The 26,909-nt window shown below is 41.1% G+C and overlaps 1 protein-coding gene across 2 annotated transcripts in view; it reads right to left on the bottom strand.

The window, feature by feature from the left end:
* LOC115774018 (ephrin type-A receptor 7-like) overlaps window positions 1-22,199 on the bottom strand; it is a 99,407-nt gene extending 77,208 nt beyond the window's left edge. For both annotated transcript variants that reach the window (XM_030721019.1, XM_030721020.1), the window contains exons 1-3: window positions 22,027-22,199; window positions 20,504-20,568; window positions 19,231-19,900 (exon numbers count right to left, since the gene is read on the bottom strand). In XM_030721019.1, the coding sequence (XP_030576879.1) occupies window positions 19,231-19,900; window positions 20,504-20,568; window positions 22,027-22,120 (829 nt within the window). In that variant the 5' untranslated portion in view covers window positions 22,121-22,199. The remainder of the gene's footprint in view (window positions 1-19,230; window positions 19,901-20,503; window positions 20,569-22,026) is intronic.
* Window positions 22,200-26,909: the final 4,710 nt, after the last annotated feature.

Genomic DNA, 26,909 nt, shown 5'->3' with positions numbered 1-26,909 from the left:
AGTATAAATGTTAGAAATATGTATTTTTTTCATGACACAGAAGTGAAGATAGTTTGATGGGTGTGATGGTTATAAATGGTTATATAATAAATCCCAACAGTTCTAGAATTTTTTTTTGCCATTTTCACTTTCAATAAAATGTATTTAAATTATTATGGATGGACGATGGATAAAACAGGATGTGGTATTGTGTGATAGTAGTTGGTTGTAGTAGTTATAAATCCTAAAAATTACACTCTCCCTGAAACATTAATTAAGGATTAATTACTAATTTGCTAATGTCAGACTATTTAAACATTCTAAATTGATCTGTAGATCAAACTTTGTTGTAGAAAATTATTATGAGAGAATTCTTGGCTACAAAGGCACAGAACATGAACAGTATGTAAGGGTTACGTTCACTGCATTGTTGCTGACTTAGCTACAAGAATGATCCCCTTTTAAACCCCTCAGAAGGTCCACTCTCTCTCTCTGCTGTGTGGGAGCAAACAGTAAAGCTTCAGAAAGTGACAAAGAGGAGTGGTGGACAGTGTGAGAGAAAAAAAAAGTGAGTTGCTTTCTGCTGCTTCTAACTTTGTGTCTGAGTGATCATTTTACATATAAAATCAGACATGAGTTGCACCCTCCTCCTCCTCCCTGGGTTGCAGGGTGATGCTTTGATTATTTGCTGTAGATTACTGCTGAAGCTCCAGAGCCACCAAAATGGTATTTCAGGGCAGCACTGGATATATGGCATCTAATACTGAAGACTGGGAAGCACAGGTAGCTACATATTCATGTAAAGGACTGGGGTTTGCGCTCTGATCTTATCATCTGACCAATTTCCAACAATATTTATTGTCTAAAGATTTCCAAATAAATTCTTCTTTGCAGTCACACATGCCAGTTCAGAGTTATGTCTGAGTAATGGATTTTAAAGTGTCACCTCCAAGGCTGTAGTGATTGTTAGGCAAACGATACATAAAAACATGCTTGTAAGAGATACACAATCTCAGATACAGAATCATTATTTAGACTTGACAATACATTGTTAAATTACCATCACATGAAACTCTGAGAGACTGAAGTCATCATCTGTTACAAGGAACCATAACCCTGTGTTGGAGTGAAAAACAACTTAAAAAAAAAAAAAAAATATATATATATATATATATATATCTGAGGTCTTCAAGATAAGATGGGGCCTGATTATTCAAGACCTTGTATATGAGAAGAAAGATTTTAAATCCCATTCTGGATTTAACAGGGAGCCAATGAAGAGAAGCCAATATGGGAGAAATCTGCTCTCTCTTTCTAGTCCCTGTCAGTACTCTCCCTGCAGCTTTAGGACAGTCTGATAGTAATGAATTACAATGGTCCAGCCTAGAACTAATAAATACATTAGCTAGAGTTTTAGCATCACTCTGAGCCAGGATGTTTATCATTTTTGAGTTATTGCACAAATACAAGAAAACACTCCTGGTGAACTTCCTTTGTGCACCACTGTTCCAGGTTTTTTCCATTTGTGGAAGCCTTAGAAATGGCTTTGTAAACCATTCCAGTCTGATAGATGTCACTGACTTTGTTTCTCAAGTTTCTTTAAACTATGACATGATTTGTTGCTTTTTGAAAACTTTTAGCCTACTTCAATTTGTCACAGGCTCTATTTAAGCGATTTCTTGATTCAGCAGGTCTGGCAGTAATTAGGGCTGGTATGCTAGCGAAATTGAACTTGGAGTTCCAAAAAATGTGGTTAATCACGATTTAACATGGAGGGGCGATTTCTCACCTAGGGCCAGGTAGGTTTGGATAGCCTTTGTCTCTTAATAAATGAACTCCTCACTTAAAAACTGCATTTTGTATTTACTCAGGTTATCTTTGTCTAATATTAAAATTTGTTTGATGATCTCAAAACAACTGGTTTTTCACAGCACTGTATTTTTATTAAGATTAGGGGGCCTTAGGCCTCAGAGAGTTAATATAAGGAATTATATGCCTGACAGAGTATATGAAAGTAAAATGAAAACAACTCCTGGGTAACTTATTGCTTAATACATTCATTATCTCTTTAGTCTTTATACTTTTATGCCTTTAGTGTATGTTATTGTGTTTTAGGGTTACTCGTTTAAATGAAACGGTTGCAGCTGTAACAGTAGTAATTTCCCTTTGGGATCAATAAAGTATTCTGACTGACTGACTGACTGACTGATTCAAGACAGGATATGAGATATAACCCATTACCATCCCCAACCAGAAATTTGACAGCTCTCTGAAATTCTCACAGAATATGATTTGGTACGTTCCAGCTGAGCCAGGTTCACACAGGATCACATTCACTGATGATCTCAGCAGTCATTACAAATCACTGAATGTCTCGAGGTGATATTAGTCCTGTGCAAACAGAGCCTCAAAGAGCCTTAGCTTTATAGCTGAATTCCCATCATGGAAGGGGCATGACAGAACAAACCACTGTGTTCATATCTTGATGCAGCCAGCATTTGAATGAACCTGCCCCCTCAGGCTTCATCAAGCAGGCTGAGCTGTGAAATGGTACAGCAAATCTCAGGTTGAAGCTTTTGCCCAGGGATGAGCTACTACCTGAGAGGGAAATAACAAGGCCATTTTTATTCTGATGAATCCACAGGTCAGCGAAGGGGTCTGCCTTGTTTATAACAGCTCATATCTGTGAGAGGAAACATTCTTCAGTAGTGAGATAAGCGTATGTACTCTATCACGCTCAAGCAAATGGATCATTTCAGTGCTTCACCTTTGACCAAGTAGGTAAGCAAACTAAGTCGGCTCATATGACTGATCACGACTTGTGTTGTGGAATAGTAAGTTAAGAATTATGCTCCTAAACCTAACTCATTTACACACATATCATTTTTCTTCAGTTACAAATGATTTTCAGGTCCCCAAGGTGCCATGTAAGAAAGTAATGACAAACAGATACAGTGATTCATACCAACCCAACTGAGAATCACACAGTCAACATTTAAGGACCAGCAAAGAGTAAAATCTCTATTCGGGGTAAAGCTATTTTAGCCTGGAAGTCAGCTAATCCACACTGGCTGGCTGTGTGTGTGCAGAACACAGCTAAAGCATGGTGAAAAACTGCAATCTAGGCCACATGACTTTGTAAACAATCTGCAAGAAATCTATACAGCTCTGCATACAAACTATCAAATTATACTAAAATGCATTTTTCATGAGCCACAGGGGGAAACGAGCAATGACTTTCATGCTGCCTGCCCCCTATTCCAAATCTCAATTCTACTGGCTTTTTCTTTCTTTCTTTCTTTCTTTTAATTTCCTTTTGGCCGCCATCTCTTGAGACAGGTTGGGAATGAGAAAGTCTAAGGAATCAGAGTTTTCTGGTTCTAACACTTCCAGAGCGGCGTGAAGAAGAGGCCATGGCTCAGGGTATCCCCATTTCAGCTACATGAAAGCCCTGTCATTTTCTATTTATCGCAGTGCTGTAGTCTTGTGAAACAAGAGCTTTTTTTTTTTTTTCCCCCCAAGAGGAAAAACAACATGATTTTATCTTTAATCTTTCTTTACCTTTTCTAGCTGGTAATTGAAAACAGAGCCACGAAGAAGCTGTCAGCAGTGGCTCTTGAATGCTGACCAGGCAAAACATATCCACGGAAGTGCTTACTCATCATATTTAGGTGTTTTGTGTTTTTTTTTTTTCTTTTTAATGTCATGTCGTGTTGCAGTATCTGATCCTCAGTGTAAACACTCCCGCATGAATGTTGATAATGATACTTTCTCCAGCAGGTTCAAAAATGCTTAGATCTCAGTGCCTCCGCTCACCAAGCTGGGAGCTTTAACATTGTGATAAGCCAGCATGTCTGTTTGGGCTCATCGGCTGGGTGGTCTGTGTGAAGAGGGGCAAACACCCTGAATGGACCGAGACCCCCCACAGCAACCTCACACCCCTCCAGGGTGCAGAATAACAAGAGTACAAGGCCTTTAAGAGGAGGGTTTTCAAAATGAAACGCTGGATAACTCATGACTCACATTTTGTACATTTTGCTGGATTTTTTTTTAACAGTTATAAATAAATTGTTTAGCTTCCATCGTTACTGATTCCAAATTCCAGGTGCCAGCAGTTAAACATGTACTGAAGCTGTAAGAGAGTTTTGTTTTTTTTGCCCAATATTTAAAGTGGAGTTATTGTGTTTTTCCACGCAGATCTTGAATATGGGAAATTTTCAGATAATGATGTCGTCATATGTACAAGTAATCCCTGCCTCTTCAGCCTGTGTGATATCATAGAGAGGGTATATCCTTAATATAGTCACATTAAGCACAGCGCTCTGACTGTCAGCATAGCAGCCTCACATGACTGCTCTGATTGCTGCTCGGGCCAAACAAAGAGAGAAGCTAAAATGTGAGCAAAAACATAACAGGTTCCCTCTATAAGTAGATCTACACACTTAACTATAAGATGAGCTGGGCCTAAATCAACATCTTTTTTTTAGGATGATACTGAAGGATATTCAAGAGGAAGGGCTTTCTCAGGGCACACAGGCTCCACCATCTCTTCTGCAAACCTCTTAGGATTTTCTAAGAACTCCACAAAAATGCTTCACAATGCCCTCCACACAGTCTCCACAATTTCCTTTCTAAATAATGTTTACCTGTGTAATTCCTTATTTTCTAATCCATTGAAGCTGATGGTTTTTTCTCAAATAAGTCTATTAAAGTCTGTTAAAAATCTATACTTTAAAAAAAGCTATTAATGCTTTATTAAGGCCTCCAAGTAAAGTGCTGGTGATGGTGTCACGGTCAACACATTGGGTCTTTTCCAACTGTATCACAGAAATGCATGTATTGACTGACCTGAGCACCTCTGGTCCATTCGAACTGCATATACCAGGTTACCACAACTGAGAGGTGCACCACAAGCCAAACAACCACACCGCACCGCACTGCATTGACGACTACAGTATGTAATGTATTTCAAAATGCTCTGGCTCTTATTCCTAGAGTCCAGTGCATTGGCTCCCCCTTTAGTTATTAACATTTTGTAAAATGCAGCATCATCTGAAGTCATCTGAAATAGATACCATCAGACCAAATGTGTACTGCATCTGTTGCTGTCAGAGGGCAGAAAAATGGCGGTGAAGTTCCCCTTCTAAAACAGTCCATGGCATTTCAACCCATAGCATGGACTGCCTAACCAAGGAAGCAAATAAGTACAGGACATGAACAGAACATGAACGTGACTCCTCAGGTGGAACAAAGGTCCTAATGTGGACCACCGTGGGCTTTTACCAGCCTATTCTGAAACGTGAAGAGAAGAGCTGCTGAAATGGCTGACCCAACTACAACAATAATCCCAGATTTTACAGTTTGTGCTTGGAACATGGTTCAGTTTTTACATTTTTTTTTTTTTCCCTTTTCACTGACAATCCATGTGTTTATCAGCCTGACTGGGTTTGGCACCCGGAAATGTTTACAGAAGCAACAAGGCGGCAAATGAGGCCTCAAAAATCGAATGCCTGTATGACATGGGCAACTAAGTGGTTCTGCAGCTCTTCCCATTAGTATCAGTGCAATGAGTGACAAGTACAAACACAGCCATCCTAGCCCAGCACTCCTGTCCCAGCGGCAGCACACACTGACTCGCTGCTGGCAAGTTCTCTTTTCCTGGCACCTGATGCCAAAGAGAGACATTCTCAGCCAGGATGATGGTGAGTGAGATGTTCTTTCTCAACTGACCCACCAGCAACACTTTCTTTGGAAGGATATACCTGTGAAGCAATTACACCATGTCTGTTCACCCAGTAGCTTTCTTAACTGACAACATGACTGACACCTTAGTGGCAAACACTAACACCCAAACATGTTAAAGCACCGCACAAAATCTGGACTCTTTGCACTCTACAACTTGCACTGACTTTGACAAGGGGACTCACAGTCCATCATGTAATTACATTTGTAGGGATGAAGTGTTTCAGAGTGACTCTTTGGGAAAGGGCCCATTTATGTAAGTCTAATCTTCTTGCACAGAAAAAGGCAGACTGCTGGCTTGACACGGGGCCTGCTAAACAAGCTGCGCGGCAGACACAACAGCAAACCTATTTAAGACTCTAAGAAATTAGCCTGTCCTCAGAGAAGTGGATTGAGGTTTAGGAGAAAAGAGAGCGAGAGAGAGAAAAAATACAAGAAGTCTTACATTCCAGCCGGTTTGCTCGGCAGGGACAGAGCGCCAGCATCTGTAATTTCCCTTCCAGTGGTCAAGCAGTTTCATTCAGTGACGTGTGTGTGTGTGTGTGTGTGTGTGTGTGTGTGTGTGTGTGTGTGTGTGTGTGTGTGTGTGTGTGCGTGTGTGTCTGGGGGGGGGGGCAAGCTGCAGTCAGCAATTTTACACAGAGCCAGGAAGAGGAGCATGAGAAAGGAAAGGTCCTCAGAGAGGTGGGATGCAGATAATCAAACACTCTTGTGCCTTCAATGTCTCTATCACAGCAGACACTGACCCAAGGAGTAAAACAAAGTCTCCTTATCTTATTCAGACACACATACACAAAAAAAAAAAGGCGGCGGCGGGGGGGGGGGGGGGGGGGGGGGGTGTCTGTATTTTTGTAAGAACTCAGTATATTTCTTTTCCCTTCAAGCTGAGCTTCTTAACATTCTTGAATTACATCCAGTTTTCTCAAGCTTCAGCGGTGTCACGACACTCTGGGTGACAGACAGGGAGGGAGAGGCAGAGTGGCAGTGACTCCTTACGCGATAGCCTGACATATCCCTCTCTGGCCAAAATAGAAAATAATTATTTCCCTCGTCTGGGGTAGGGGGGGTGGGGGGGTAACACCATGGCACTTGGTGTTTTTTTCCTTCACTTAATCTTGTGACTCTGATGACAGGCTGGATTCTAAATTTGTCATTTTAGTTTTTTTTCATTTTTTTCTGTGTTTGCAGAGGCTGGATGGTAGTGTGCCAACTGAAATGAGTCTCTAACATCAATCATTAAAAACAGCAACGTATCAACAACTGATCAGAATCTAGTAGAGAATACTTGGTTTGGGGATGATTTTGGAAGTGCAGCATTATATACCTCAATGCAGATACTGTTTGATTATTGATGCACAGAAGATATGCCACAGCTTCTGGCTAAAAATACAAAAACAAAACTCAAATTAAGAATTGTACAAGACGACAAAGAACCATAGTGTGATGCAAGAGATCAAACGGTTGCCTATGATGGCTTGGGTATGTCCTTACACTGAACCAGAACCTCATACCAAAGACCATTTCAAGATGGACTCCACCCAGAAAATGCAAAACACACAATCAGTCCAAAGAAAGTTTGATGCCCATCTAGGGACAGAGAGAACTAAGTAGGTGACTCTGGGTATCTGCCTAGATGGATGCGTTCATATAAGTGCGGTCAGTGCTTATGATCCATGTGTATATTTTGGGCTGTCTGTAAGGGCACTGATGAGAATCACTGCGGTTGTGGATAGATGAAAAATACAGATTCTTGTGGCAAAGCAGATGTAGGTGGAAAAACATTAGCTTTAGATATTAGAAGGTAAAGTATTTTTTAAAAAGTTGCTTTGGTAACAAAAAAAAGGTCTTAGATTGCTACCAGCACTGAAAAATTTACCAGTGAGACTTTGTCTCAAAAGAACTTCAAACTGATCTTCTTAATTGGTTGCAACCCACAAATCCAATCAAGACTGCAATCCTTTTTACTACTGAGAACAGAGGGGACAAGTTGGTCCAAGCAGGGCAGCTGGAATATTGAGTTTCCCCCCCATCTGTCTCAATATTGCTGCGGACAGGGCTAAAAGAAAGCTGGAGTGTGGGAATGTGGGAGATTCCGTCTATTTTTTGCACACTGCCAGAGCCAAAGTGAGAATGACTAGTGTGGGCCTTTCTGTCTCCACAGTCCTCGTGTGATGAGTCCTGTCAAGGCCAGGCCTTCCCTCTTTCTTTTCCGACTGCCCTCCCGTCCAACCTGATTATGTGTTAAATCCGCCCGTGTGTCGGGATGGATGTGGAAAGAATGTATGCTGAAGGGAGCCAAGCTGGGCTGTGGAGACCCGGAGAGAGCAGCCTGGAGATAGCACCCCATTAGAGTGATAAAAGAGGCAGAGGGAGGAAAGCAGCCGACAGGCCCAACATGCACAGCCACTGATGAATGCCAGGTGGAATGGGTCAAGTGTGATAAAGGAAACAGTTTATTTTCTTATTTAAAAAAAACACTGCTTTCTGTAAAACCCTTGCTATGGCTGAAGCCACAGTGATAGGGAAATGTCTTCATAAATATCAACTCTAAACACAGGCATGGTATGGCATCATATGTGGCACCTTTAGCCTCTGGTTTATGACTACGTCTCCTTCCAGTTTCTTTTCTGTTGTCTGCATGATTCTAACATTCACTCTCAACTGGTAACTATGTTCACACAAGGCCATGTTCTGCTGGAAATGTAGTGTTTTTTGTGTGTTTGTCTTGTTTTGGGGGTAAATGTAACCTTAACCATAACCCTAAATAAGTGGCCTTTTTATAGCTGCTAAAGGGGTTAAATTTTGTCTTCTTTCTTGAGAGCTTGACTTGAAATCTGTTTTCAAAGCCTTTGTTTCATAAGAGTTGCAGATATAAGATGTGCACTCAGGGACAGGAATGCCACACATTTTGCCCAGAGAGTATGAGGAGCTCATTTCTTTTCTCCATGGCAGTTAAATGTTAAATGTTGCCTAAACCAAGCCCCTTCACACTATATTTGCTAGTGTAAAACAGCTGATTCTATGTGTAACGTTATAACATGTTATAATGTGGAACAGACATTTTTCCAGATACTAAATTATGGAACTATAGACACATTTTGTGTGGTATGAAAAACAGGTTTGCCTGATGTGAAGTGCCATCTGTAAAAAATGTCTTTCAAATGTTTCTGATTGCTTGCATTGCACTGCAGTACTATCAGGGATGCCGACACACTCAGAAACACGGTCTGTCTGCTGTTTCCGCTGCATGTTCACGGATCTATGAAATGCTATTTAAAAGCCCAAATCCTGCTTTATGTTTTTAAGTTTTACTTTCAACGCAGGTAATTAGGATGATAATGTATCACAAAAACAGAGAACGATGTCAATGGTTCACACGGAGCTTATTTCATATGCATTAATGTAGCTCAGGGTCTATGAGCATTGTTGTGATTAGATCTGACTTATGTTCCTTGCCTCAATAAATATTAAGCCTCAGTGTGGACATTCATCAGGCTCTGTTTTTCATCAAGGCATTTTAATGCATGCTGAACTATGGCTGCATCTCTTTTATGGACTAAAGCCTGTGCTGTTTTCCCCTGCATTGTAAGAGGCAGTATATCTTTAGAGTAATATGAGAGTAACACAGACAGGCAGACTTGGAAGAATCCAGGCCGAGTCTATTTTTTCTACTTTAGAAGCCAAACGATGGCTCAATTGATCTCATCTTATGGGGGATTTGTGGACTTTTATAGCTTCAAAGATTTGGGAAAAATCAAGTGCACCTTGAAGGCAGACATACGTTATTTAGTAGGTATTAGGTATCCAAAGTCTGCAGAATTCTTTTGGTCTTTAATTTGATTAATTCATTTTTCCCAGTTCAAACACATTTTGGTTACGAGCGTGATCACAGAAATAAGTAGCGAGTGTTTGTCAAATTTTCCTTCTTTCCTAAGAGCCCAATGCACCACTCTACACCTGGGTGATTTATCAGTTAAAAGGGGATGCTCAGTAGCTGGGGTTCTGCCTGCAGACATGTTAATCTCCCACCTAGGAGAGGCAAAGCGCCTCCTCAGCCTGGGGAAACAGTGGCAGAAAACAAAAAGGAAAGAAAGAAAAAAAAAAACAAGTCTATTGTAAAAAATCTCTTCATGGGACAGAGACAGAGTTTCAATGTCAAATCCTTTTCAAACAAGCTCATTTTAAACAGCGACACCTCCCACAGGCTTTAGAAGAAGGAGGGAAGCAAGGGCATTGCAGCAATCAGGACGGAAACAGAATTAATAGGAGCCACTGAAACACATATTAAATGGTTAAAGAATCTGATGTCATATTATGCCGGATCCTCCCTGCACCCCACACATACTTGGAATGATTATGTCTGGCTGCTGCTGCTCTCCACACATCTGCACAACCAGCCCATTCATCCGAGGTACCTGTGCTTAGTGGGAGATAAGTAGCTTTCCATGAGAAACAAAAAGAAGATTAGCTTTCCCATACACTGTGTTGGAGGGCATGCAGCTTTGCCCTCTGAGCAGAGAAAACCTGAAGGAAGTGGCTGTTCTGGTTGTACACAGCAAAGATCAAAGCCAGATGCTGATTAAGTCACAAAAATTTAAGTTCCTTTTTCTCAGTGTGGCGTCTAAAGAAGTGCAACAGACGTCTACGCTGATTTTCCTGCTACAACGCTTAAAAAATAGAAGCATTTAAACTAATTCCTCCTGTACAGTAGTTAAAGAAATGCTTCAGACAATCCACAAAATGCATTTAAAAAATAGGTAATCTTTACTAATGTTTGTTTTTGATCGCTCCTGTTAAAAAAGCAACAGCAGGATTGATAAACATCATCAGTTTCAGGGGGGTTCTAAAAAAAATGTTACTACTAATTCTTTTTCAATTTAAATTTAAATCTGAGCACTATAAACAAAATTCATTCACTCCGATTTATAGGGCGGGGGACATTAATGTCAGAAACAAACGAGGTGACGTCGGTTTCATCTTCCTAAAAAGAAAAACATAAAATTAACGTTTTTAATCTTTTTTTTTAATATCAAATCTCAGTTAAACCTCTCAAAGGCATTTACTTACTTTGTGATTTAAATATAAAGGAGTTAAGAGCCCTTACTGACAGCTATACAAATGACAAGCAGCAAACTCCAACACCTGTTCTCTCTTTCATTGCTACTGCTAATTTATTGAATGGACTTGGTAGAAAATGAAGGGTATTTCAAGATTAAACCCATTACATCAGCGAACGGCTGCCTGGCTGGCCTGCATCATGAGTCTGTGCGCGCTCCTCCTAAGAGGTCTCTGCTTCTTTAAGTTATCACGCGGAGTGAGCTTTTGAAATGGATTCTCAGTGACATGGAAAATGTCCCTGCCTAATCGTCTTTTGTTTAGTTCATTTAACTTACATGGAAACAAGAGAGTGGGTCCTTAAGCTCAGCCAAGCAGGCTACCTTTATGAAGGAGGTGGCCAGCTCTAAAAAGGAGCTGTGCTAAAAGGCACTGCAGATGAGACGAGGACTCTGCATTCTCAGGATGAAAGCATCGGGTCTAAAGGTCTGACCCTTCCACAGTCCCCTGGAGCCCAAGCGAAATCAGCACTGAAAATGTCCCCAGTCAGCAACTGAGCATTATCTCTGGATGCCAATGCCTATCAACCCTCCTAACTTAGCCACCCATCCCCAACCCCCCCACCACCACACACACACACACACACACACACACGACCCACCCTCCTCCGATTCCAGAGTTATGACAGAAAGGAATGGAACACCAGTCTGTGGCCAATTCCCCCCTGAAACAGGGACCAGTCTGGCCTCAGATGAGTGTGTGTGCAGATCCGCTCCTAAAGGGTTGGTTCACTTTCATATCAAGTATCAAAAGTGTCTCAATGGATCGACAGTTTGAAAATGAATCGTGACTATTTTCTGACCCTTTTTTTTTTTTTTTTTTTTTTGTAGACCAAACATTTCATCAGGTAATCTGAATAATTCTCAGCACATAATTCAGTAATGAGCATAATTTGCAGTTGTAGCCCAAAACCCATTTACTCCATAACACTGGCACTGATTTATTTTGAGACAACGCTCTGAAAGAAACAGCTACATTTCCTGCAACAGAGCAACATCTTAAGTTGTGCTTCCTCTGCTCTGGGCGTAAGTGGGTGAAAAAGTGAGAAGTTATGTAATAAGTTATTGATTTTTCTCTTAAAGGAAGACTGAACCAAAGAGCCAATGGTCTGAAGCCTCCCAGAGGAGCAGCTCCACTGATAACAGTGCCCTCCCTGCTGCCTCTTAAGATGGCAAGACCCCAGGCCTAGTCACACATCACTTTCACCGTCATGCCACAGGGACACAAAAGAGAACACCAAAGACAATGTCTTTTGACATGGAGCTCTCCTATCTGATCACATCCCTCTCAAGCAGTCAGCAGGCAAGCAATTACAAAAAAAAAGACATCTGTGCAACAGTCTGAATGGCTAAACGGGACAACAGCTTAAAACTGCAACAGAAGATGAGGGCCACTGCACTGCGAGGAGGGCTCTTTAGCCATGGGGGGGGGCAGAGAGGTGACTCTGCTGGTGATCAGGGGTCAACTGCTGCAAACATCCATCTTCTCCTTGACAGCATCCTGTCAGCCAGGGTGCTCACATTACTAAACACAACAGCCAGGCCTCCATTGTGGCGCTGCGCTGGTCTGCAGCCATGTGTAAATGAAGTTAATATTCCCTGACCTCAAGCATGCAGACCTCAGTGTTACCTTGGAAATAACGCTATCTGTCACAAAATCACCAGGCTCTCAGTTTCTGGTGGTTACAAAGTCTTTAACTGACCATATGCTTTTCTTTGTGTGACAATGTTTGCTCACATTCTGTCTGTTCATGTGATGCAACACAGAGCCTCAAATTTGAACTGGGAGGTCTGCTTTTATTTTTCCTTTCTGACTCCAAATAGCTGGTTGATCCAGTTTGCATTTCTAATCACAAAGATCTTTAAACTCAGGACGGTAACCCAGTCAAACTGGAATTCACGTAGTCACGCACGCGGATCTCCTAACTGCGATAAAGTCAAAGTTGATTAAATCACTTTCATTCAGTATCAAAGGGGATCCACTTGTATTCATTTTTGAAGGAAAAAATCTGATCAAATCAATCAGTCAATTCCTTGTATTATGTCATTCCATCACTTTCCTCTGTCCACACATATTCAGTTGTTTGCCAAGTGCTGCTAACCTTTACCACGCAAATTCTAACATTTTTCATAAAATCCCCATCCGAGAACATGTAGCGCACAACTGGCATTCCATCTGGTCCTCTGTCTGCAGAGACTAAATTAGGCTAAAAATGTATGGCATGCCTGCCGAAGACAAGCTGTGAAAATGCCATAAACCTGAGCTTAGCACAAAGAAAATGAAGCAAAAACTGTCCCGGAGTCACGGTGCCGATCAAGCTTCAATATCTTCATGAAACTTGTTTTTAATGCTGCTAAAAGCGCCTCCTGGTTTGCAGAGGTAGATCCATTACACAGGCAGCCCCCCTGGCTTTCTCTAAACTCAGTTGTGAATAATATGTTAACAAGAAGCACTTCGAGAGCACAAACCCCCGCCAAGGCAGCTCGCTCTCTGGGCACTTTTTACTTTTAAGGGATTAGTATTGTTTTTGTATTTTTTATAAATTCATTTTGTCAATTTGCTCTTTTTAAACGTTCTTTAGGAAGTTTGTAGTGCAGTGAAAACTAATGCAAAATGCAGGCTTTTATTATTTGCCCTGTTGAAACCCATTTTAATATACTTGACATAATTTTGCGTATATTTATTTCTTATTTATGGGGATTCATTCTCTTCCTGTTGACAATACTTTCTTTAAAGATAAGAAATGCAAAAGAAAGGCGGACGTTAAAGTGGGATCAGAGGTCAAATGGATGCAAACTGTGTGATATTTAGAATTATTCCAGCATCGTTTCCTAAATGTTGACAATACAAACAAAGGCAAAAAAATTTTAAGCGTTGTCTGAAAGATAAAAAACAATTTACAAAAGTTTGACCTTATTTGACCTTGAAGAAGAGGTCAGAGGCCCAAAATAAGATGAGACTTAGAATCCCCGTATATTGTTCTCTATATGTGTATATGCTGTTAATGCAAACAGCAGCACTAAGAAAAATAGTTTAAGCAGCTCTATATAACAATATTATCACTTTGACCTTGAAGGAGAGGTCAGAGGTCAAATGTGAAATGATATTTTGAATCTTTATATTGTACTTTCCCCACCTCACAGCCCAACAAACTTTGATCAGAATTCATAAAAATGTTTTGAGCGCTCATGTTTACAGACAGAATGACATGGAAATGCAACCAAAAACATAACCTCCTTCACTGCTTCACGTAATATCAATATTAACTTTTAGACTAATTTACCAATTTACTAAACCAAACAACTTTGCCAATGAGCCTCCAAGATTTTCATGAAAAATGAGGCTTTTTTATTTAATCTGATGTGTTGACAGGGCTGCCAGACCCTTCAATAAGCCTTGCTGGCAAGGGACTCTACCCAGGTAAACAGATTCTTCTTCTTTTTTTCTTTGTAGTGGCTATTTAAAAATGGGGTCCTAGATGTGAAAGTAAACTAATTATAATTATTCCAGCTTGCCAAATCATGATTTCAAACATTCTTCTCTTCATCCTCGGAGGACGTAGCTGTGATTTTGTCTCTACTAATGAGGAAGAACTAAATCAGAACATCTGCATTGGAATTGTCATGAAGCTAATTTTACATCTGTTCTCAGCAGTGTAACTTCAACTGATATCCAGCGACATTTTACCTTTTTCTTCTTGTAATTTAATGAAGCACTGCTCTCTTTTCTACAGAACCTGCAATCCCTGTTTGTATTGTTTTATCCACCTGTATACAGCAAAAAGAGCACAGAGACCCAGAGTTTGTGTACTGATAATTCAATCAAAAAACATACACTGACTTTGGCTGTGGTTAGAGACGTGAAACTGAATTATCCAGCCTTTATTTAATTATTAGGTCAATTTGTTTCTTTGGGCAAAAATTTCCAAAGTTAACTTGCAATAAAAGAAATTATTTTCTTTTTCAGCCAAAAGAAAACGAAAACCAAACTAGTTCCACCTGGAATAGTATAAAGTCAGTATATCTGCGGAGTTCTGGCATTTTACTTGATAAATGACCTTAATTATTATGTTATTATTGGGTGCAGCACTGAACAGCTCTGTTTGTCTTTGTCTTGGGGTCCTATCCTAAGTGATCACTTTTAGGCTAGTGCCAACTCTATTGGTGAAAGCATTCTGAGCAGAAAATAATACATCTTATCTCAGACTGCTAATTGCCAGGCCAAGACAACAAGTAGGAAAAGGCCTTAGGCTGTGAAAGAATGCTACTATTCACAGGAAGGAGGCGCTGGCAGTGACAGGATGTGATCCCATCCATCACCAATTTATTTCAATCTTGAGTGATTTAGGCCCATTTGGGTCTCTTGTGATATTCAACACGCACCTGTCATTTGCATAATTAAGCTCTGGAGCAGTGGTAAAAGACAGCCATTTGGTGTATTAAATTCACACCTTATCAATCAAGTGAGCATCAAGATGTATGAGGACCTCCTGACTTCTTGGCTTCATTTGAAATGCTAAATGCAGCTTTTTCTTCAAGCCTGGAGCTCGATCTAGCTGCCTGCTGGCTTCCATACATGTACGCTGTCGCGGTCAGATCCCAGCCCTTTCCCTCAGGGGGCTCAATCATCAATCAGCCTCCTAGTAACTTCTGTCTAACTCCCTGACAGTCAAGATGGATGGTGCCAGCATCTACAGGATGCTGTATCCTCTCATTAGTTCTCTAGTTAGCATGCACCGATAGCAGCGAGATATGGCCTGTTTTATCTGTTTTCCACCAGACAGCGATCTCTCCCTGTCTGGGACAGGGTCAACAGTTAATTATTTCTCAGGCACTGGTTACTTAGTACCACAATGATGTGATGTGTCAAAATTGGACAACATACATTCTCGGGATTGAGCGAAACAAAGACACCAGTGTCCTCCCACAAGGGCCCTCTTTCTGTTTAAACGACTCAGTGGCTCCATTGCCACCGGTGGCCAGCGCTGAACAGAACCAGCAGATGAATGGGCGCTATTTTCACAACACGCACTTCTTTGCAAAATGAAGCCTTCGCAGGCTGCAGGGACACTTCAACTGGCCTTTTTCAACAGCCATTACACTGAAACCACTGAACGAACACAGCGCTTTTACTGCCACAGAAAGAGTTAACGACAGACTGGGAGGGGTGGGGTGTGTGTGCGTTGGGGAGGGGAGGGGAGGGGGGGCCTCTATGCTGACGGTGATGAATGAGTGGATCACAACAAGTTGCATCCACACAAGAGGCTCCTCAAATTACATGAGTGACAGCTCAACTCACTCCACCCCCACCCAACGGTCCCAGCTATTTTCCTCAGTATCCATGTTATAATCATAGCACAGTTGCACATTTTAAAATAGGCCAGTTAAGAAGTGTCTTAAGGAGGCAATTTGCTTTACATGAAGACAGGAGAAATTATTTTCAAATGTTTACAAGACCATTGTGATCTTAAACCTAGATTATACCTTGTTGTGGACACAGTCACGGACAGCTGGAGACCCGACAGCCGAGTAGCCATTCACATCCACTAGAAGCCTTCTGCCTGGGGAATATGCGTAGTTCCTGTATTGTAATGTAAATTCTTCATAGATGTGAGGATCCATGCAGACATTCGCACGGATCCTCACACCCACTGTCTAATTACGAAATGTCAGAAATGTCATTTGGACCCAAACCAACCCAGGGGTCTCGTGGACGCAGAACCTATAATCCCAGCTTTAGCTACAGTCTTAACTGGCTTTAACCTGTTAAGAAAAACTGGGCTGCCAACTACCCATTAAGGGTTAAACAGGGATTATACTTTCCAAGTCTGTGAGTCTGCTAGGGTCCGCTCGGAGTAAATTTCATTAGTAGATGGTTAGCACGATGGTCCGTGCAGAGAGAATTTACATTACAATGCACAAACTACGGATGCTCTCCAGGCTGCGGATTTCAAGCAGATGTCAAAGAAATATAACAGGAAGGACTGCTCGGCCATCAGGTCTCCAGCTGTCCCAGCCTGCAGCCAAGTATAATCTAGGCTTTATGTGTAAGGTTAGCTTAACATCCATCCCTTTATATGGAATTTTTCCCTTTCTGACATACTCAGATGAAAAACTTAAAGCAGAATAATATTAAGGCCAAAATACATGCATGAGACTTCATTTAAAGGGTAATATCTTTCTATTTGACTAAAATGGCTGAAACGCTTCCTAATTCTGGCAACCTGGTAGATTTCTACCCTGTAAGGTTCGGAGAAACACAAGGAGGGCTTTTCTGAGTAAAACATATTCTCTGGGTTAGGGTTTAGGTTTAGGACTGCTTGACCTCAACTGTTAAATGCTTTTCAGACATCAGAACATTTGAATTTGTAACATTTTTTGTAACTTTCCAAAATATACTAATGAACAAGTACCCACATGTCAGCCCTGTCAGGAAGGGAAAAAAAAGTCTGAACTTAAAGTGTCTTATGGAACCTTTGCAAACTCTTATCTCTATTTGTGAGTTCTAACAAGTACAACAGAAAAAAATACTTTCACGGGTTTGTGATTATCTCCATTTCTAAAATTGTGTCACCTCTCTTTATAATACCCACCATGCAGCACATGTATAAACAGATATGTTTGGGCAATGTTTCATTTTAATTCCTCACATTAAAAGTCCAGCAGGTACCATGAAGTATTAACAGAAAAAAATTGTCAAAAGACAACGTAGGCTACTTTTACAGCACTAAGACAATCCAGTCTAAGGTCCAAGAGCCAGGATCTCATTTTTTTTCCTGCAGTCACAGACACTTGGACTTATTGCTCTGCTGTTGAGCTGATAGAAATACTTTGAATAGCTTTAAGATTGTTCTGGGGGAAACTACTGAATGGACAATTTGATGTCAGTGGAGCCACTGGAAGAAGTGCTGATGGTGCACCGTGATTCTCATTTTATTTAGATTAACTACCCCTTGATACAAAAGCTTCTCATGCCTCAGTAGAGATAAAGCTCATAAAGGTGCGGTGTCAAGACTGGAATCTGATCGGCACACACATTAGGAAGACTCCATCCCTCGGGCTTTTAACGACCAAAGGGTACACTCATTGTGCTGCTGCCCGTATCTGCAGGTTATTTGTTGTAGTTGACAAATTAACAAATTAATTAATAGAGACATGCAACCGTCTGCTGTTATGAGGGCTCTGTAGCAAGATGTAATAATAAAAGGTAGTGAAAATGACTCTGCCAGGTTGGTGGTTTTGCTGCATCACCGTCCCTGTGGAAATTGTGGGCTTTCTTTCAACCTGAGGGCGCAACCCGGATCTTACATGTATAAAAACAAAAGAACAATAAGAAGGAGTTTTGTGGGGTCGGATAAGCGATAGCCTGCTAACATCAGAGACACAGCACAACTTGAGGCAGGCTGTGTCGCTCTAAATTACATGGTCTAATATATTTCATTAGCACACCTCCCTCAGAGGGGTCCCTAATGGATGACAGCGTGGCATAAAAGCTTGTCTGCCAGGGACTCTAATTTGTTCTTAGACACATTCCATGCAATTATTACTGGCTGCTGCTCCTTATAAGCTGCTTAGATTGAGGTTGCCCGCTTTGCAAAAAAAAAAAAAAAGTTTCGCTGACAAGGGACGCCGCTTAAGTTCCTTGACCTAAGTCAACCCCTTTTAATCCGCAGTGATTTCTATCATTCAAGTCAGATGTCCACTGCAAATAATCCTCTGGGAGTTCAGAGTGACAGAAAGCACATTATTGGTAATTGTAGCAGCACGCTCGGTACCACAACAATCCAAAAACAAGCCTTCCTTCATAAATATCCTGAGGCCAAAATGCCACAGTACAGCAGCAATTTGTTTTCCCATTCTGTCTGGGTCATTTGGCCGGGTCAGAGAGAACACTGAGTGACTGGCTGGCCTTCCTCTAGACCTGTATATTCTGCTAGTGATTGTCTTGGCTTCCAGCCAGTAAGACAGAGAGAAGTGCTGGCGCTGAGGACCTAAACTCAAGAGATTATTTAATTCCATTGTCAACAGAATCATGTCAATAAATTAAGAGCCTCATAATCAATTAACATAAAATCAAATAATTAGACTTAAGACGTCTGCCTTAATACTTTATGCAAGTTTACTGCTGTCAAGCCGCCCCCTGTAATCCTATTTGCACACACAACTGTACAGCCACCGATGCCTAAATTGTCATTCACCTGTTTTGCATAATCAAATCACAAATACTCTCAAGTTTATTGCCTGTTCTTTTTTTTTTTTTTTTTTTTGGGGGGGGGGGGGGTTCTTGTTAAATTCAAAATGCAACTAAATTATTTCTAAAAGTTGATTCAACAAAGAAAAACTAAGAGAATTATTCCAAAATATTATGTTAAGAAAAAAAAAAAAAGGAACTCACGTTCACACGCATCTCCCTTCTGATGAAATCCAGCTTTGCATATACATTTCCCAATGGGAACTAGCCATTCCCCCTCAGCACTGCAGTGCATCTTAGGAGAGTTATCGGCTTCCTCCTCGGCATCGCTCACGCACATACCCTCGACCTCCACCAGCGAGGAGAACTCTGATCCCGTCACGGTGTCTGGGAACGTGGCCAGGTTCTCAATGATAGACCAACACTTCTTGTAATAAACTTTGACAGAGACCAGGGCAATGCACGCCCCTACATCCTGGAAGGCCAGATAGAAGCCCCGCCTGGACAGGGGGCCAATTATGCGCACTTCGGTGTTCAGCTTCATCTTCCTCTCACCTAGGTCACCCTGAGTGAAGCTTTCATCTGCTGCGATTGTGTCAATTTTCACGTACTGGTTCTCCCTTAAGCTCCTTCCTACCTCTGAATCCGTCTCTTGGTAGTACAAGTTGAACGTCTCCTTGCAAGTGCCCACCACACCAGGTAGGCTGTTACAATCCCTCAAGGTGAACTTCAGTTCCACAAAAATTCTCTGGGCATCACCCTTCTCTATCCAGTTAGTCCGAAGCCAGTTATTCTGATTGGGTTCCATAACTTGGCAAACCTGGTATGTTCGGATGGGGGTGTAGTTCTCATCCAAGCCGCTTATCTCTTCCCACTGAAAGAAGACAACACGGATTTGTAAATGAATGCATCTGCAAGGAAACAAACTTTAATGTGTAAGAAGTCACACAGAGATAGGCATCTAATGATCAACCCTAAACTGGAGGTGATTACACTGTAATGAATATGACAAAGGTTTATGAAATGTAGTCATTTCAGACAGTTCTATGCACAAAAAACTGCAGCGAAGGCAGATTAACGGTTTATCACACAAGCGCATCTTTAAAGAATGATGGTGCTCAGTTTATCTGCTTGTGCTCACATTATTTATTTAAAAAGCCCCCACCCCACCCACCCACCCACCCTCACACACACACACACCAATCAGCAAGTTAGAAGTGGTTTGCTTGAGGCCTTTGTGCTCTGAATGCCAAAAGCCGGCAGAGTTTAGCTGCAGAAAACAGCTTCTTGTTTTCTTAATCTTTCTCCTGGACAGACTCTTCTGAGCAGAGGAATATAGCACACTGGTCCTTCTGTATGTGTTCTCTACATATTATTATTCCTATCACATTTGTGAGACATCACAGAAAGCAGGAAAAAAATAGAGATATATGGAGCAGATCCGCATGCAGGCGATGCAGAGGTTCCGCAGACTTACCCCATTGGGAGGATAGGAGATCCACTCCAGTTCTGTCTGCTGTGCTTTGGAGTCCAGCAGAATCACTAGTGACAGGAAACCAAGAGGCAGGTGGTTAAATCACACTGAGGTACCGGACCTTAGTATTACTGGTAGGCCAGACATCTGTACAACACATACCCGCGACCTAATTTCTGCCAGCAGCAAAAACACGCAGTAAGGAAGGTACACACTGCAGCAGACAGGTCCTCATGCTTGAAACTTTTTTAGGAGACTTGCATTTATATGTTTTTTTTTTTTTTTTAAGAGTAACGAAACAAATATAATAGGAATCGTAACGCATAAAATTTACGCAGTTATCTCTAATGTCGCTTTTTTTCCACGTTTATTAAAAATAATTTTAGCAGGGGAAGTTGTTGCGTTGCGGTGAAAGCAGCTCCTGTCACCCTGGATTCACAAGCTTAAAAAGGAAGGCTATTTTGAGCTCTAGACAGCCACAAAACTACAGTGAAACAATTTGTAACATGCGGCGTCTCTGCAGTTTTAAAGAGTGGCGGTGAGGAAGGGGGCAGCGTGTTTTCTGTTCTGGACGAGTGCGAGAGCGCAGAGCGGCCGTAAAAATGGAGGAAGTTGTTTAAATTGTATTTAATATCAGCAGACATCTCCATCACGACAAGCGCTGGCAGCAGCCACAATGCACCGCCGGAAAAATCAATCAATCTATAAATAAAATATAGGCTCCAGTTGTTTATTTTATTTTTTTTTAAAGACCTCTGATGGAGGTCTACGAAATCCCCGCATTCACCTATGATTTAAAATTCCGATCATCATCAGCCTCTACGGTTATTACACTGTACTTTCGGCTGTGAACATTAATACACGAGGAGCGACTTTCTGCTTTTATTAAGACGATAATTTCTTTAATTTCCTTTAATTTAACTGGTTACCAGCAGGCGCCAATTTTCAGCTGTTGGGATATATTTGAATTCTCTTCCATTTTAGTCTCATGTTGCCTTGCCTCTGGACGACTTCAAAGTCTGAGGGAGATCATGACTGCGCATCAGTCTACTGCATTTTCCTTCCAAGACACAAGAACAGACACGACCGTCAAAACCGAGGAAATAACCCCCCGAAACTGCGTCCTGATAGAAGGCGCACTCACATCCAGCGAGGCTAGCCTGCTGCTGGAGCCATCAAACCGCTGAGATCTAAACCTACTTAGTCCTGACAGACTGTTAATCTATAACGAGCAACTGATGTTGTAACAAAAATTAAATCTCGAGCCTTTGCGTCTAATCTACAGCGTTTAGATGCCGTGCGTAAAAGCACCAAGAGGTCGCTTTGCAATCCAGCCTGGTAGCAGACAGCCCAGTCATCCCCGCTCAGTTATCATCTGATATACACATGCCGAGTGATTAAAAATCAAAAAGAGAGAGATGCAGAGAGAAAAAAGTCAGGACGTGATTTGCTGATTTTTGACACATTTCTGTTAATTTCGTCTCCAACCGCAAAGGCATGGAGGAGTCCAAACTTTAGGAACTTACCTTCCTTCGCATTCTGTGCTTCGCCGCTGTCTACATAACAGCATAAATAAAAGCAAAATGTAATCCACAGACGCGGAATAGACCTGGAGAGCATGGTGCAGTTGCGGATTTCAATCTAGACCGTAACCAGCTTTGCCACCGTCTCGTGTGCTTCCCATTGACGACACTAAATCGGCTCTATGTACAACAATCCACTGGTTCCCACTCAAATAGCGTCTGCTGCCGCTGGGAGGGGACTACAGCTCCACTCACGTCAGTTAAGTAGACGGACAGAGGGACTGTCCCATAGCAGCGCGAAGACGTAAACGTAACGAAGCTGGGGAGCCTATATGAACATGGAGGTGGGCTTTGAGTGGGGTTGTGAGCAGACCGTAGGTCCACGGCTGTGGAAATGTTGTCACTTGGGTTTCCTCAGGAAAAGGGCTAGGAATTTTTTAGTACAGTTGGTGTCTCGGCTAAAATGTACTCACACAACACAGCTCCTCAGAAAAACACGGAGCTCCACGGTGTTTTCAACTTATCCTTATTTTCCTCATGTTAATGAAAGCTCCCCTCTTCATTCTGCAACACAAAGGAAATCAGTGCAGACACTGTGAGAGAGTCAAATATATAAACTGTAAACTCTTAATAAATTCGTCTTCAAATGAAAACAATATGATTAATAATAACTCATGAATTTCATTGCCCTTTAGAGACTGAAGCAACCTCACCACAAAGAAAAATCTTCAGAAGTGCTGACACATAATGTGTTAAAGCTGTGGTAATCCTTCATCGTAATGTTATTCAAGTGCAGAAAGGAAATGTGGGTTAGACTCCCACATGAAGCCAGTAGCATTTATAATGTGTTTTAATTGTTACATTACTGATTTTCAACAAATTGCCTTTGACAGTGTACTCTGGTCTCCAGCTGTGTGTATTGACCAGGCGTCTATGTGAGTGTGTGACTGCGTGCTTTTTCCAGGAGGTATTTAGAGTGTCTCTATAAAAAATGGATTTTTACAAGGTTCTTCCTGGTCTATGAATTATATGCAGTTATAATGTTTTGTTTCCTGTTAACTCAGCTCCACTGAGTAAGTGTTTCGTTAGGGTCTGAAAGCACCACGTTTGTATTTAAGTTCTTTTTTTTTTTTTTAATTTTGGTGTAAAGGGAGCTGCCTTTGGATCCAAGACTATGGAGCTCAGTGTTTGAGTCTTCTAACTAAAACACACTGCACTGCACACACACACACATACACAAAACTATTATAAAAGTAGTAAATATTGTAGTTTCTATTACTCGATTTTTTTTTTTAACTTACAACTATAGGTACAAATTTTAATAGATTTTCTATAGTAAAATGTCATGACCTGTCAGAAATGAATGTTATTATCAGTCATTTTCAGAGGAAATTTCAATCATAGTTTCATTATATGCAAGCTTGTGGAAACATATCTGATTTCCTTATGGCAGTGGTGCAGTAAGATTTTTTTTTTGGGGGGGGGGGGGGGGGGGGGGGGGGGGGGGGGGGCCAGTAGAAGACTGCTGGCTGTACCACAAACATCACACACAGGCTTCATTAATGGTCATGTGGGGGTGGCCATGCTATTTTAGCACAATATATCATTAAATACACCGAGGTCAGTCAGTACTTTATTTTGTGTCCAGTCCCGTTACATCATATATCAGATCCTGGTGCCACAGGTCAGATAACCTTCTGCCTGAAACAAGTTGTTTTAGTTTCACAGTCCATGTGTGACTGACATGACCATATTAGGGATATCTGTGTGACATCATACATAGCCAAGAGTAGACAAATACTGTCCTAAATTGAGCATTTAGAGAAGTCTGAAGTGTGAATGTTTAGTTTACAGGGAATCCTTGTTCATACTCTGACCTCATTATTTCAAACATTGCATATGTTTAATGAGAACATCCACCATTGTAATATAAATAATAGAACAGAGGGAGGATCCCTCGTCCAGCACAAAAAACATGTGATAAATGTACTTTGTAGCGATCACACAATTGGAGTGGAGGAGGAAAACTGAATGACTAGATTAAAAAAGAACAAAGATCAAGTATAATTAAAACGCTGAGTTTCAGGCTGAGCAGGACGGGCTTTCCATTCTTTCCTGGGTGCTTATATGTGACGGAGTCTTTGAGCCAAATATAGCATTTGATGGACAGACATTAAATGGCATTTTTAATCTGTGGAAGGTCACCTTAAACAAGAGAGAGTCCAACAGAGACAGGCCACTTACACAACAGGACCCGTTTCATTACTGCTCCTGTGCTTCAGAGACTTTCAGTTTAAAGATGGACCCATCAGGGGTCTTTAAATAACAAATAAACATAAACAAAGTATAAAACACAATTAAAAGTCTAAAGTTAATTTCCCACTTTCTCAGATGGCTTGGCATATCACTTAAAAATTAAAGCATAAAGCGGCATTCATTATCCCTTTATACATACAGCATTTTTTGCAGGTCACTAATTAATCTCCATTACCTCCTAACAAGGAAAACAGCTGTAATTATGCCCCACAAATATTGATTAATAAACTGTGTACATAAAAAATGGACAGAAACTGACAAGGACTCACTTCAAGGTTTATTTACGTCTGTTTTTGTTTTGTTTTGTTTTGTTTGTTTGGCCTGTTTATTATGCAAATTGCAACTAATCCGTTTTGCCCTTGATATGCAGTGAAGTCTTAGATGTATGTGTTTACTAAAGATTGTTCAAATTAAACTGGATTAATGTTACCTTTGTCATTAATATACGTATGGCAGAAATAGCGCAACAATACTGCAGCATAAAGTCAGTGTGAGAAACAGGATCACATGAATATTCACACATATTTTCTCTCTCGGCTAACTTTGCCTCTGTGTGGGGTTGGTGTGTTTTCTCAGTACTGTACTTGTGTGGGCTTTCTTTTTTTCCTCTAAAAATATGTTGAGTTAATGTTAGACGACTGCAAAAGGAATGTACAATATCAAGAATTTCACATGCAAATTCTTCTAAATAAAAGACAAATAAGACATTTGAGGCATAGATTAAGCTCGTTAAACAGAATAGTGGCCATATCCTCATACTATATCTTAACTTTTTTTGTGCCCATCTATTCATTCACAACAGTCTTAGAAATAATCGTGATCAATGAAGGCAAATTGTCCAACGAGTGAGAAGGTGGCATCTACCAGCCAGAAGTAGCTATATGGATGATATCATCACACTCCTGCACACAGCTGCTTACAGAACTAGTCTCCTGAAAAGACTGGGAGAGCTCCTTAGACGGGCAAGGATGAAAATCAAACCAGCCAAATCCCAGAGCCTCAGAGAGGAATCAGGACTGATAACATCTCTTTCTTCTTTGACAAGGAGAAGATCCCACTGCTGGTAAGGCAGCCAGTGAAGAGTCTTTGGAGGGTCTACACTGCAGATCTTCCAGACAAGTACATGGCTTCCTATGTCATGATGTAGCTTTCTGAAGGACTGGCAAAACTGGACCAACGATCCGTCCCAGGACAATTCAAGATCTGGTGGTAGCAGTTTATTCTGTACCGAAACATGATGTGGTTGCTGAGGTTGTGTGAGATTGCCGTAATGAAGCTGAAGTCAAGAGTCAATAAATAGCTAGGTCTTTCTCCATGCCTGTCCAACACAGCCGTGTTTGGAAGAAACGCTCTCCAACTAGCACTAAAATCAATCAACAAGGGCTCAGGAGAAGCAACCTAAAAGTTTCTCAAGGTAAAGAAAATCTTCTGTTCACAGAAGGCTTCATGAACAAAAGGACAGAAGCTTCACCAGAAGATGCAAACCACTAATTAACAAGAAAAACAGGAAGGCCAGGCAGGAATTTTCCAAGATATACAGAGACAAGCCTTAGAAATTCTGTTTTATGGACCGATGAGACAAAGATGGATGTTTAACAAGGCGATGGAGAGGCTGAAGTTTGGCAAAAGAAAACATCTTCTCAAGATCTCAAACATAAAAGCTCATCTGTGAATCACAGTGGAGACAATGTCATGTCTTGGGCTTACATGGTTTCTTCTTAATCTTCATTGATGATGTCGTGCATGATAACAGCAGCACAGTGAACTCAGAAGTCTCCAGAGACATTTTGTCTGTCAATTTAAAGAAAGATTCAACCGAAATGAGATCCTTCATCATGCAGCAAACTAATGACCCAAAACACATTGCCAAAAATATAAAGTTTTCAGTCTACAGTGAAAATAAAGTGATTGGTCTCACTGTTCCAATACTTTTGGAGGGGAGTGCATTCCTTTTGTACCTTCCTTGGTCATTTAAAGTTGACCATTGGTGCAGATGTGTGATAGGTAAAGCTTTGAATGGGAGGTAAGAAGGTAAAAGTTATATTAAGCTGCTTAAAGACTGAAGACTTGCTCTGTGAAACTAGATGAAGCTGTCTCTGTCTTGCCCTGGACACTCTGACGATCACAACAATAGCTGCAACACTGCAACAGCCTGACTAATGAGATATATCTCACTAAACTGGAAAGTGTCTGTTTCACCTCGTTGTACCTAATCTAAGCATGTTCACTGTTGCCATGGCATCTGTTAATTAAACGATTCCTGTTATCCTCATGTGGAAGTGACGCTATGCATCAGATGTATCACGTGACAGTAATGAAGCTGTTATCGTCTGGCCTTGTTTCTGCCAAAATCATAGGCTAGCAGAAAAAGCGAAAAATGTGCGATGACTCAAAAGGTCACTCTGAGGCAGTTAGTGCTGTGAAACTTTGTGTGCGTGCATGCACCAGCTCTTTGTTAGCAGAGCCTTTTAAACTAATTTAGGTTCAGTAGGTGCTCTGCCGCAACAGGCAACAATGACTTGTTGGAGGGAGTGGCTGCAAGAAGACACAGCTGTTGCAACCGACAAACT

The sequence above is a fragment of the Archocentrus centrarchus genome, chromosome 24, assembly GCF_007364275.1.
Source record: "Archocentrus centrarchus isolate MPI-CPG fArcCen1 chromosome 24, fArcCen1, whole genome shotgun sequence".
Lineage (NCBI taxonomy): Eukaryota > Metazoa > Chordata > Actinopteri > Cichliformes > Cichlidae > Archocentrus > Archocentrus centrarchus.
Note: the sequence above shows the minus strand (reverse complement) of the source record. Positions and strands in the feature narration are given on the sequence as shown.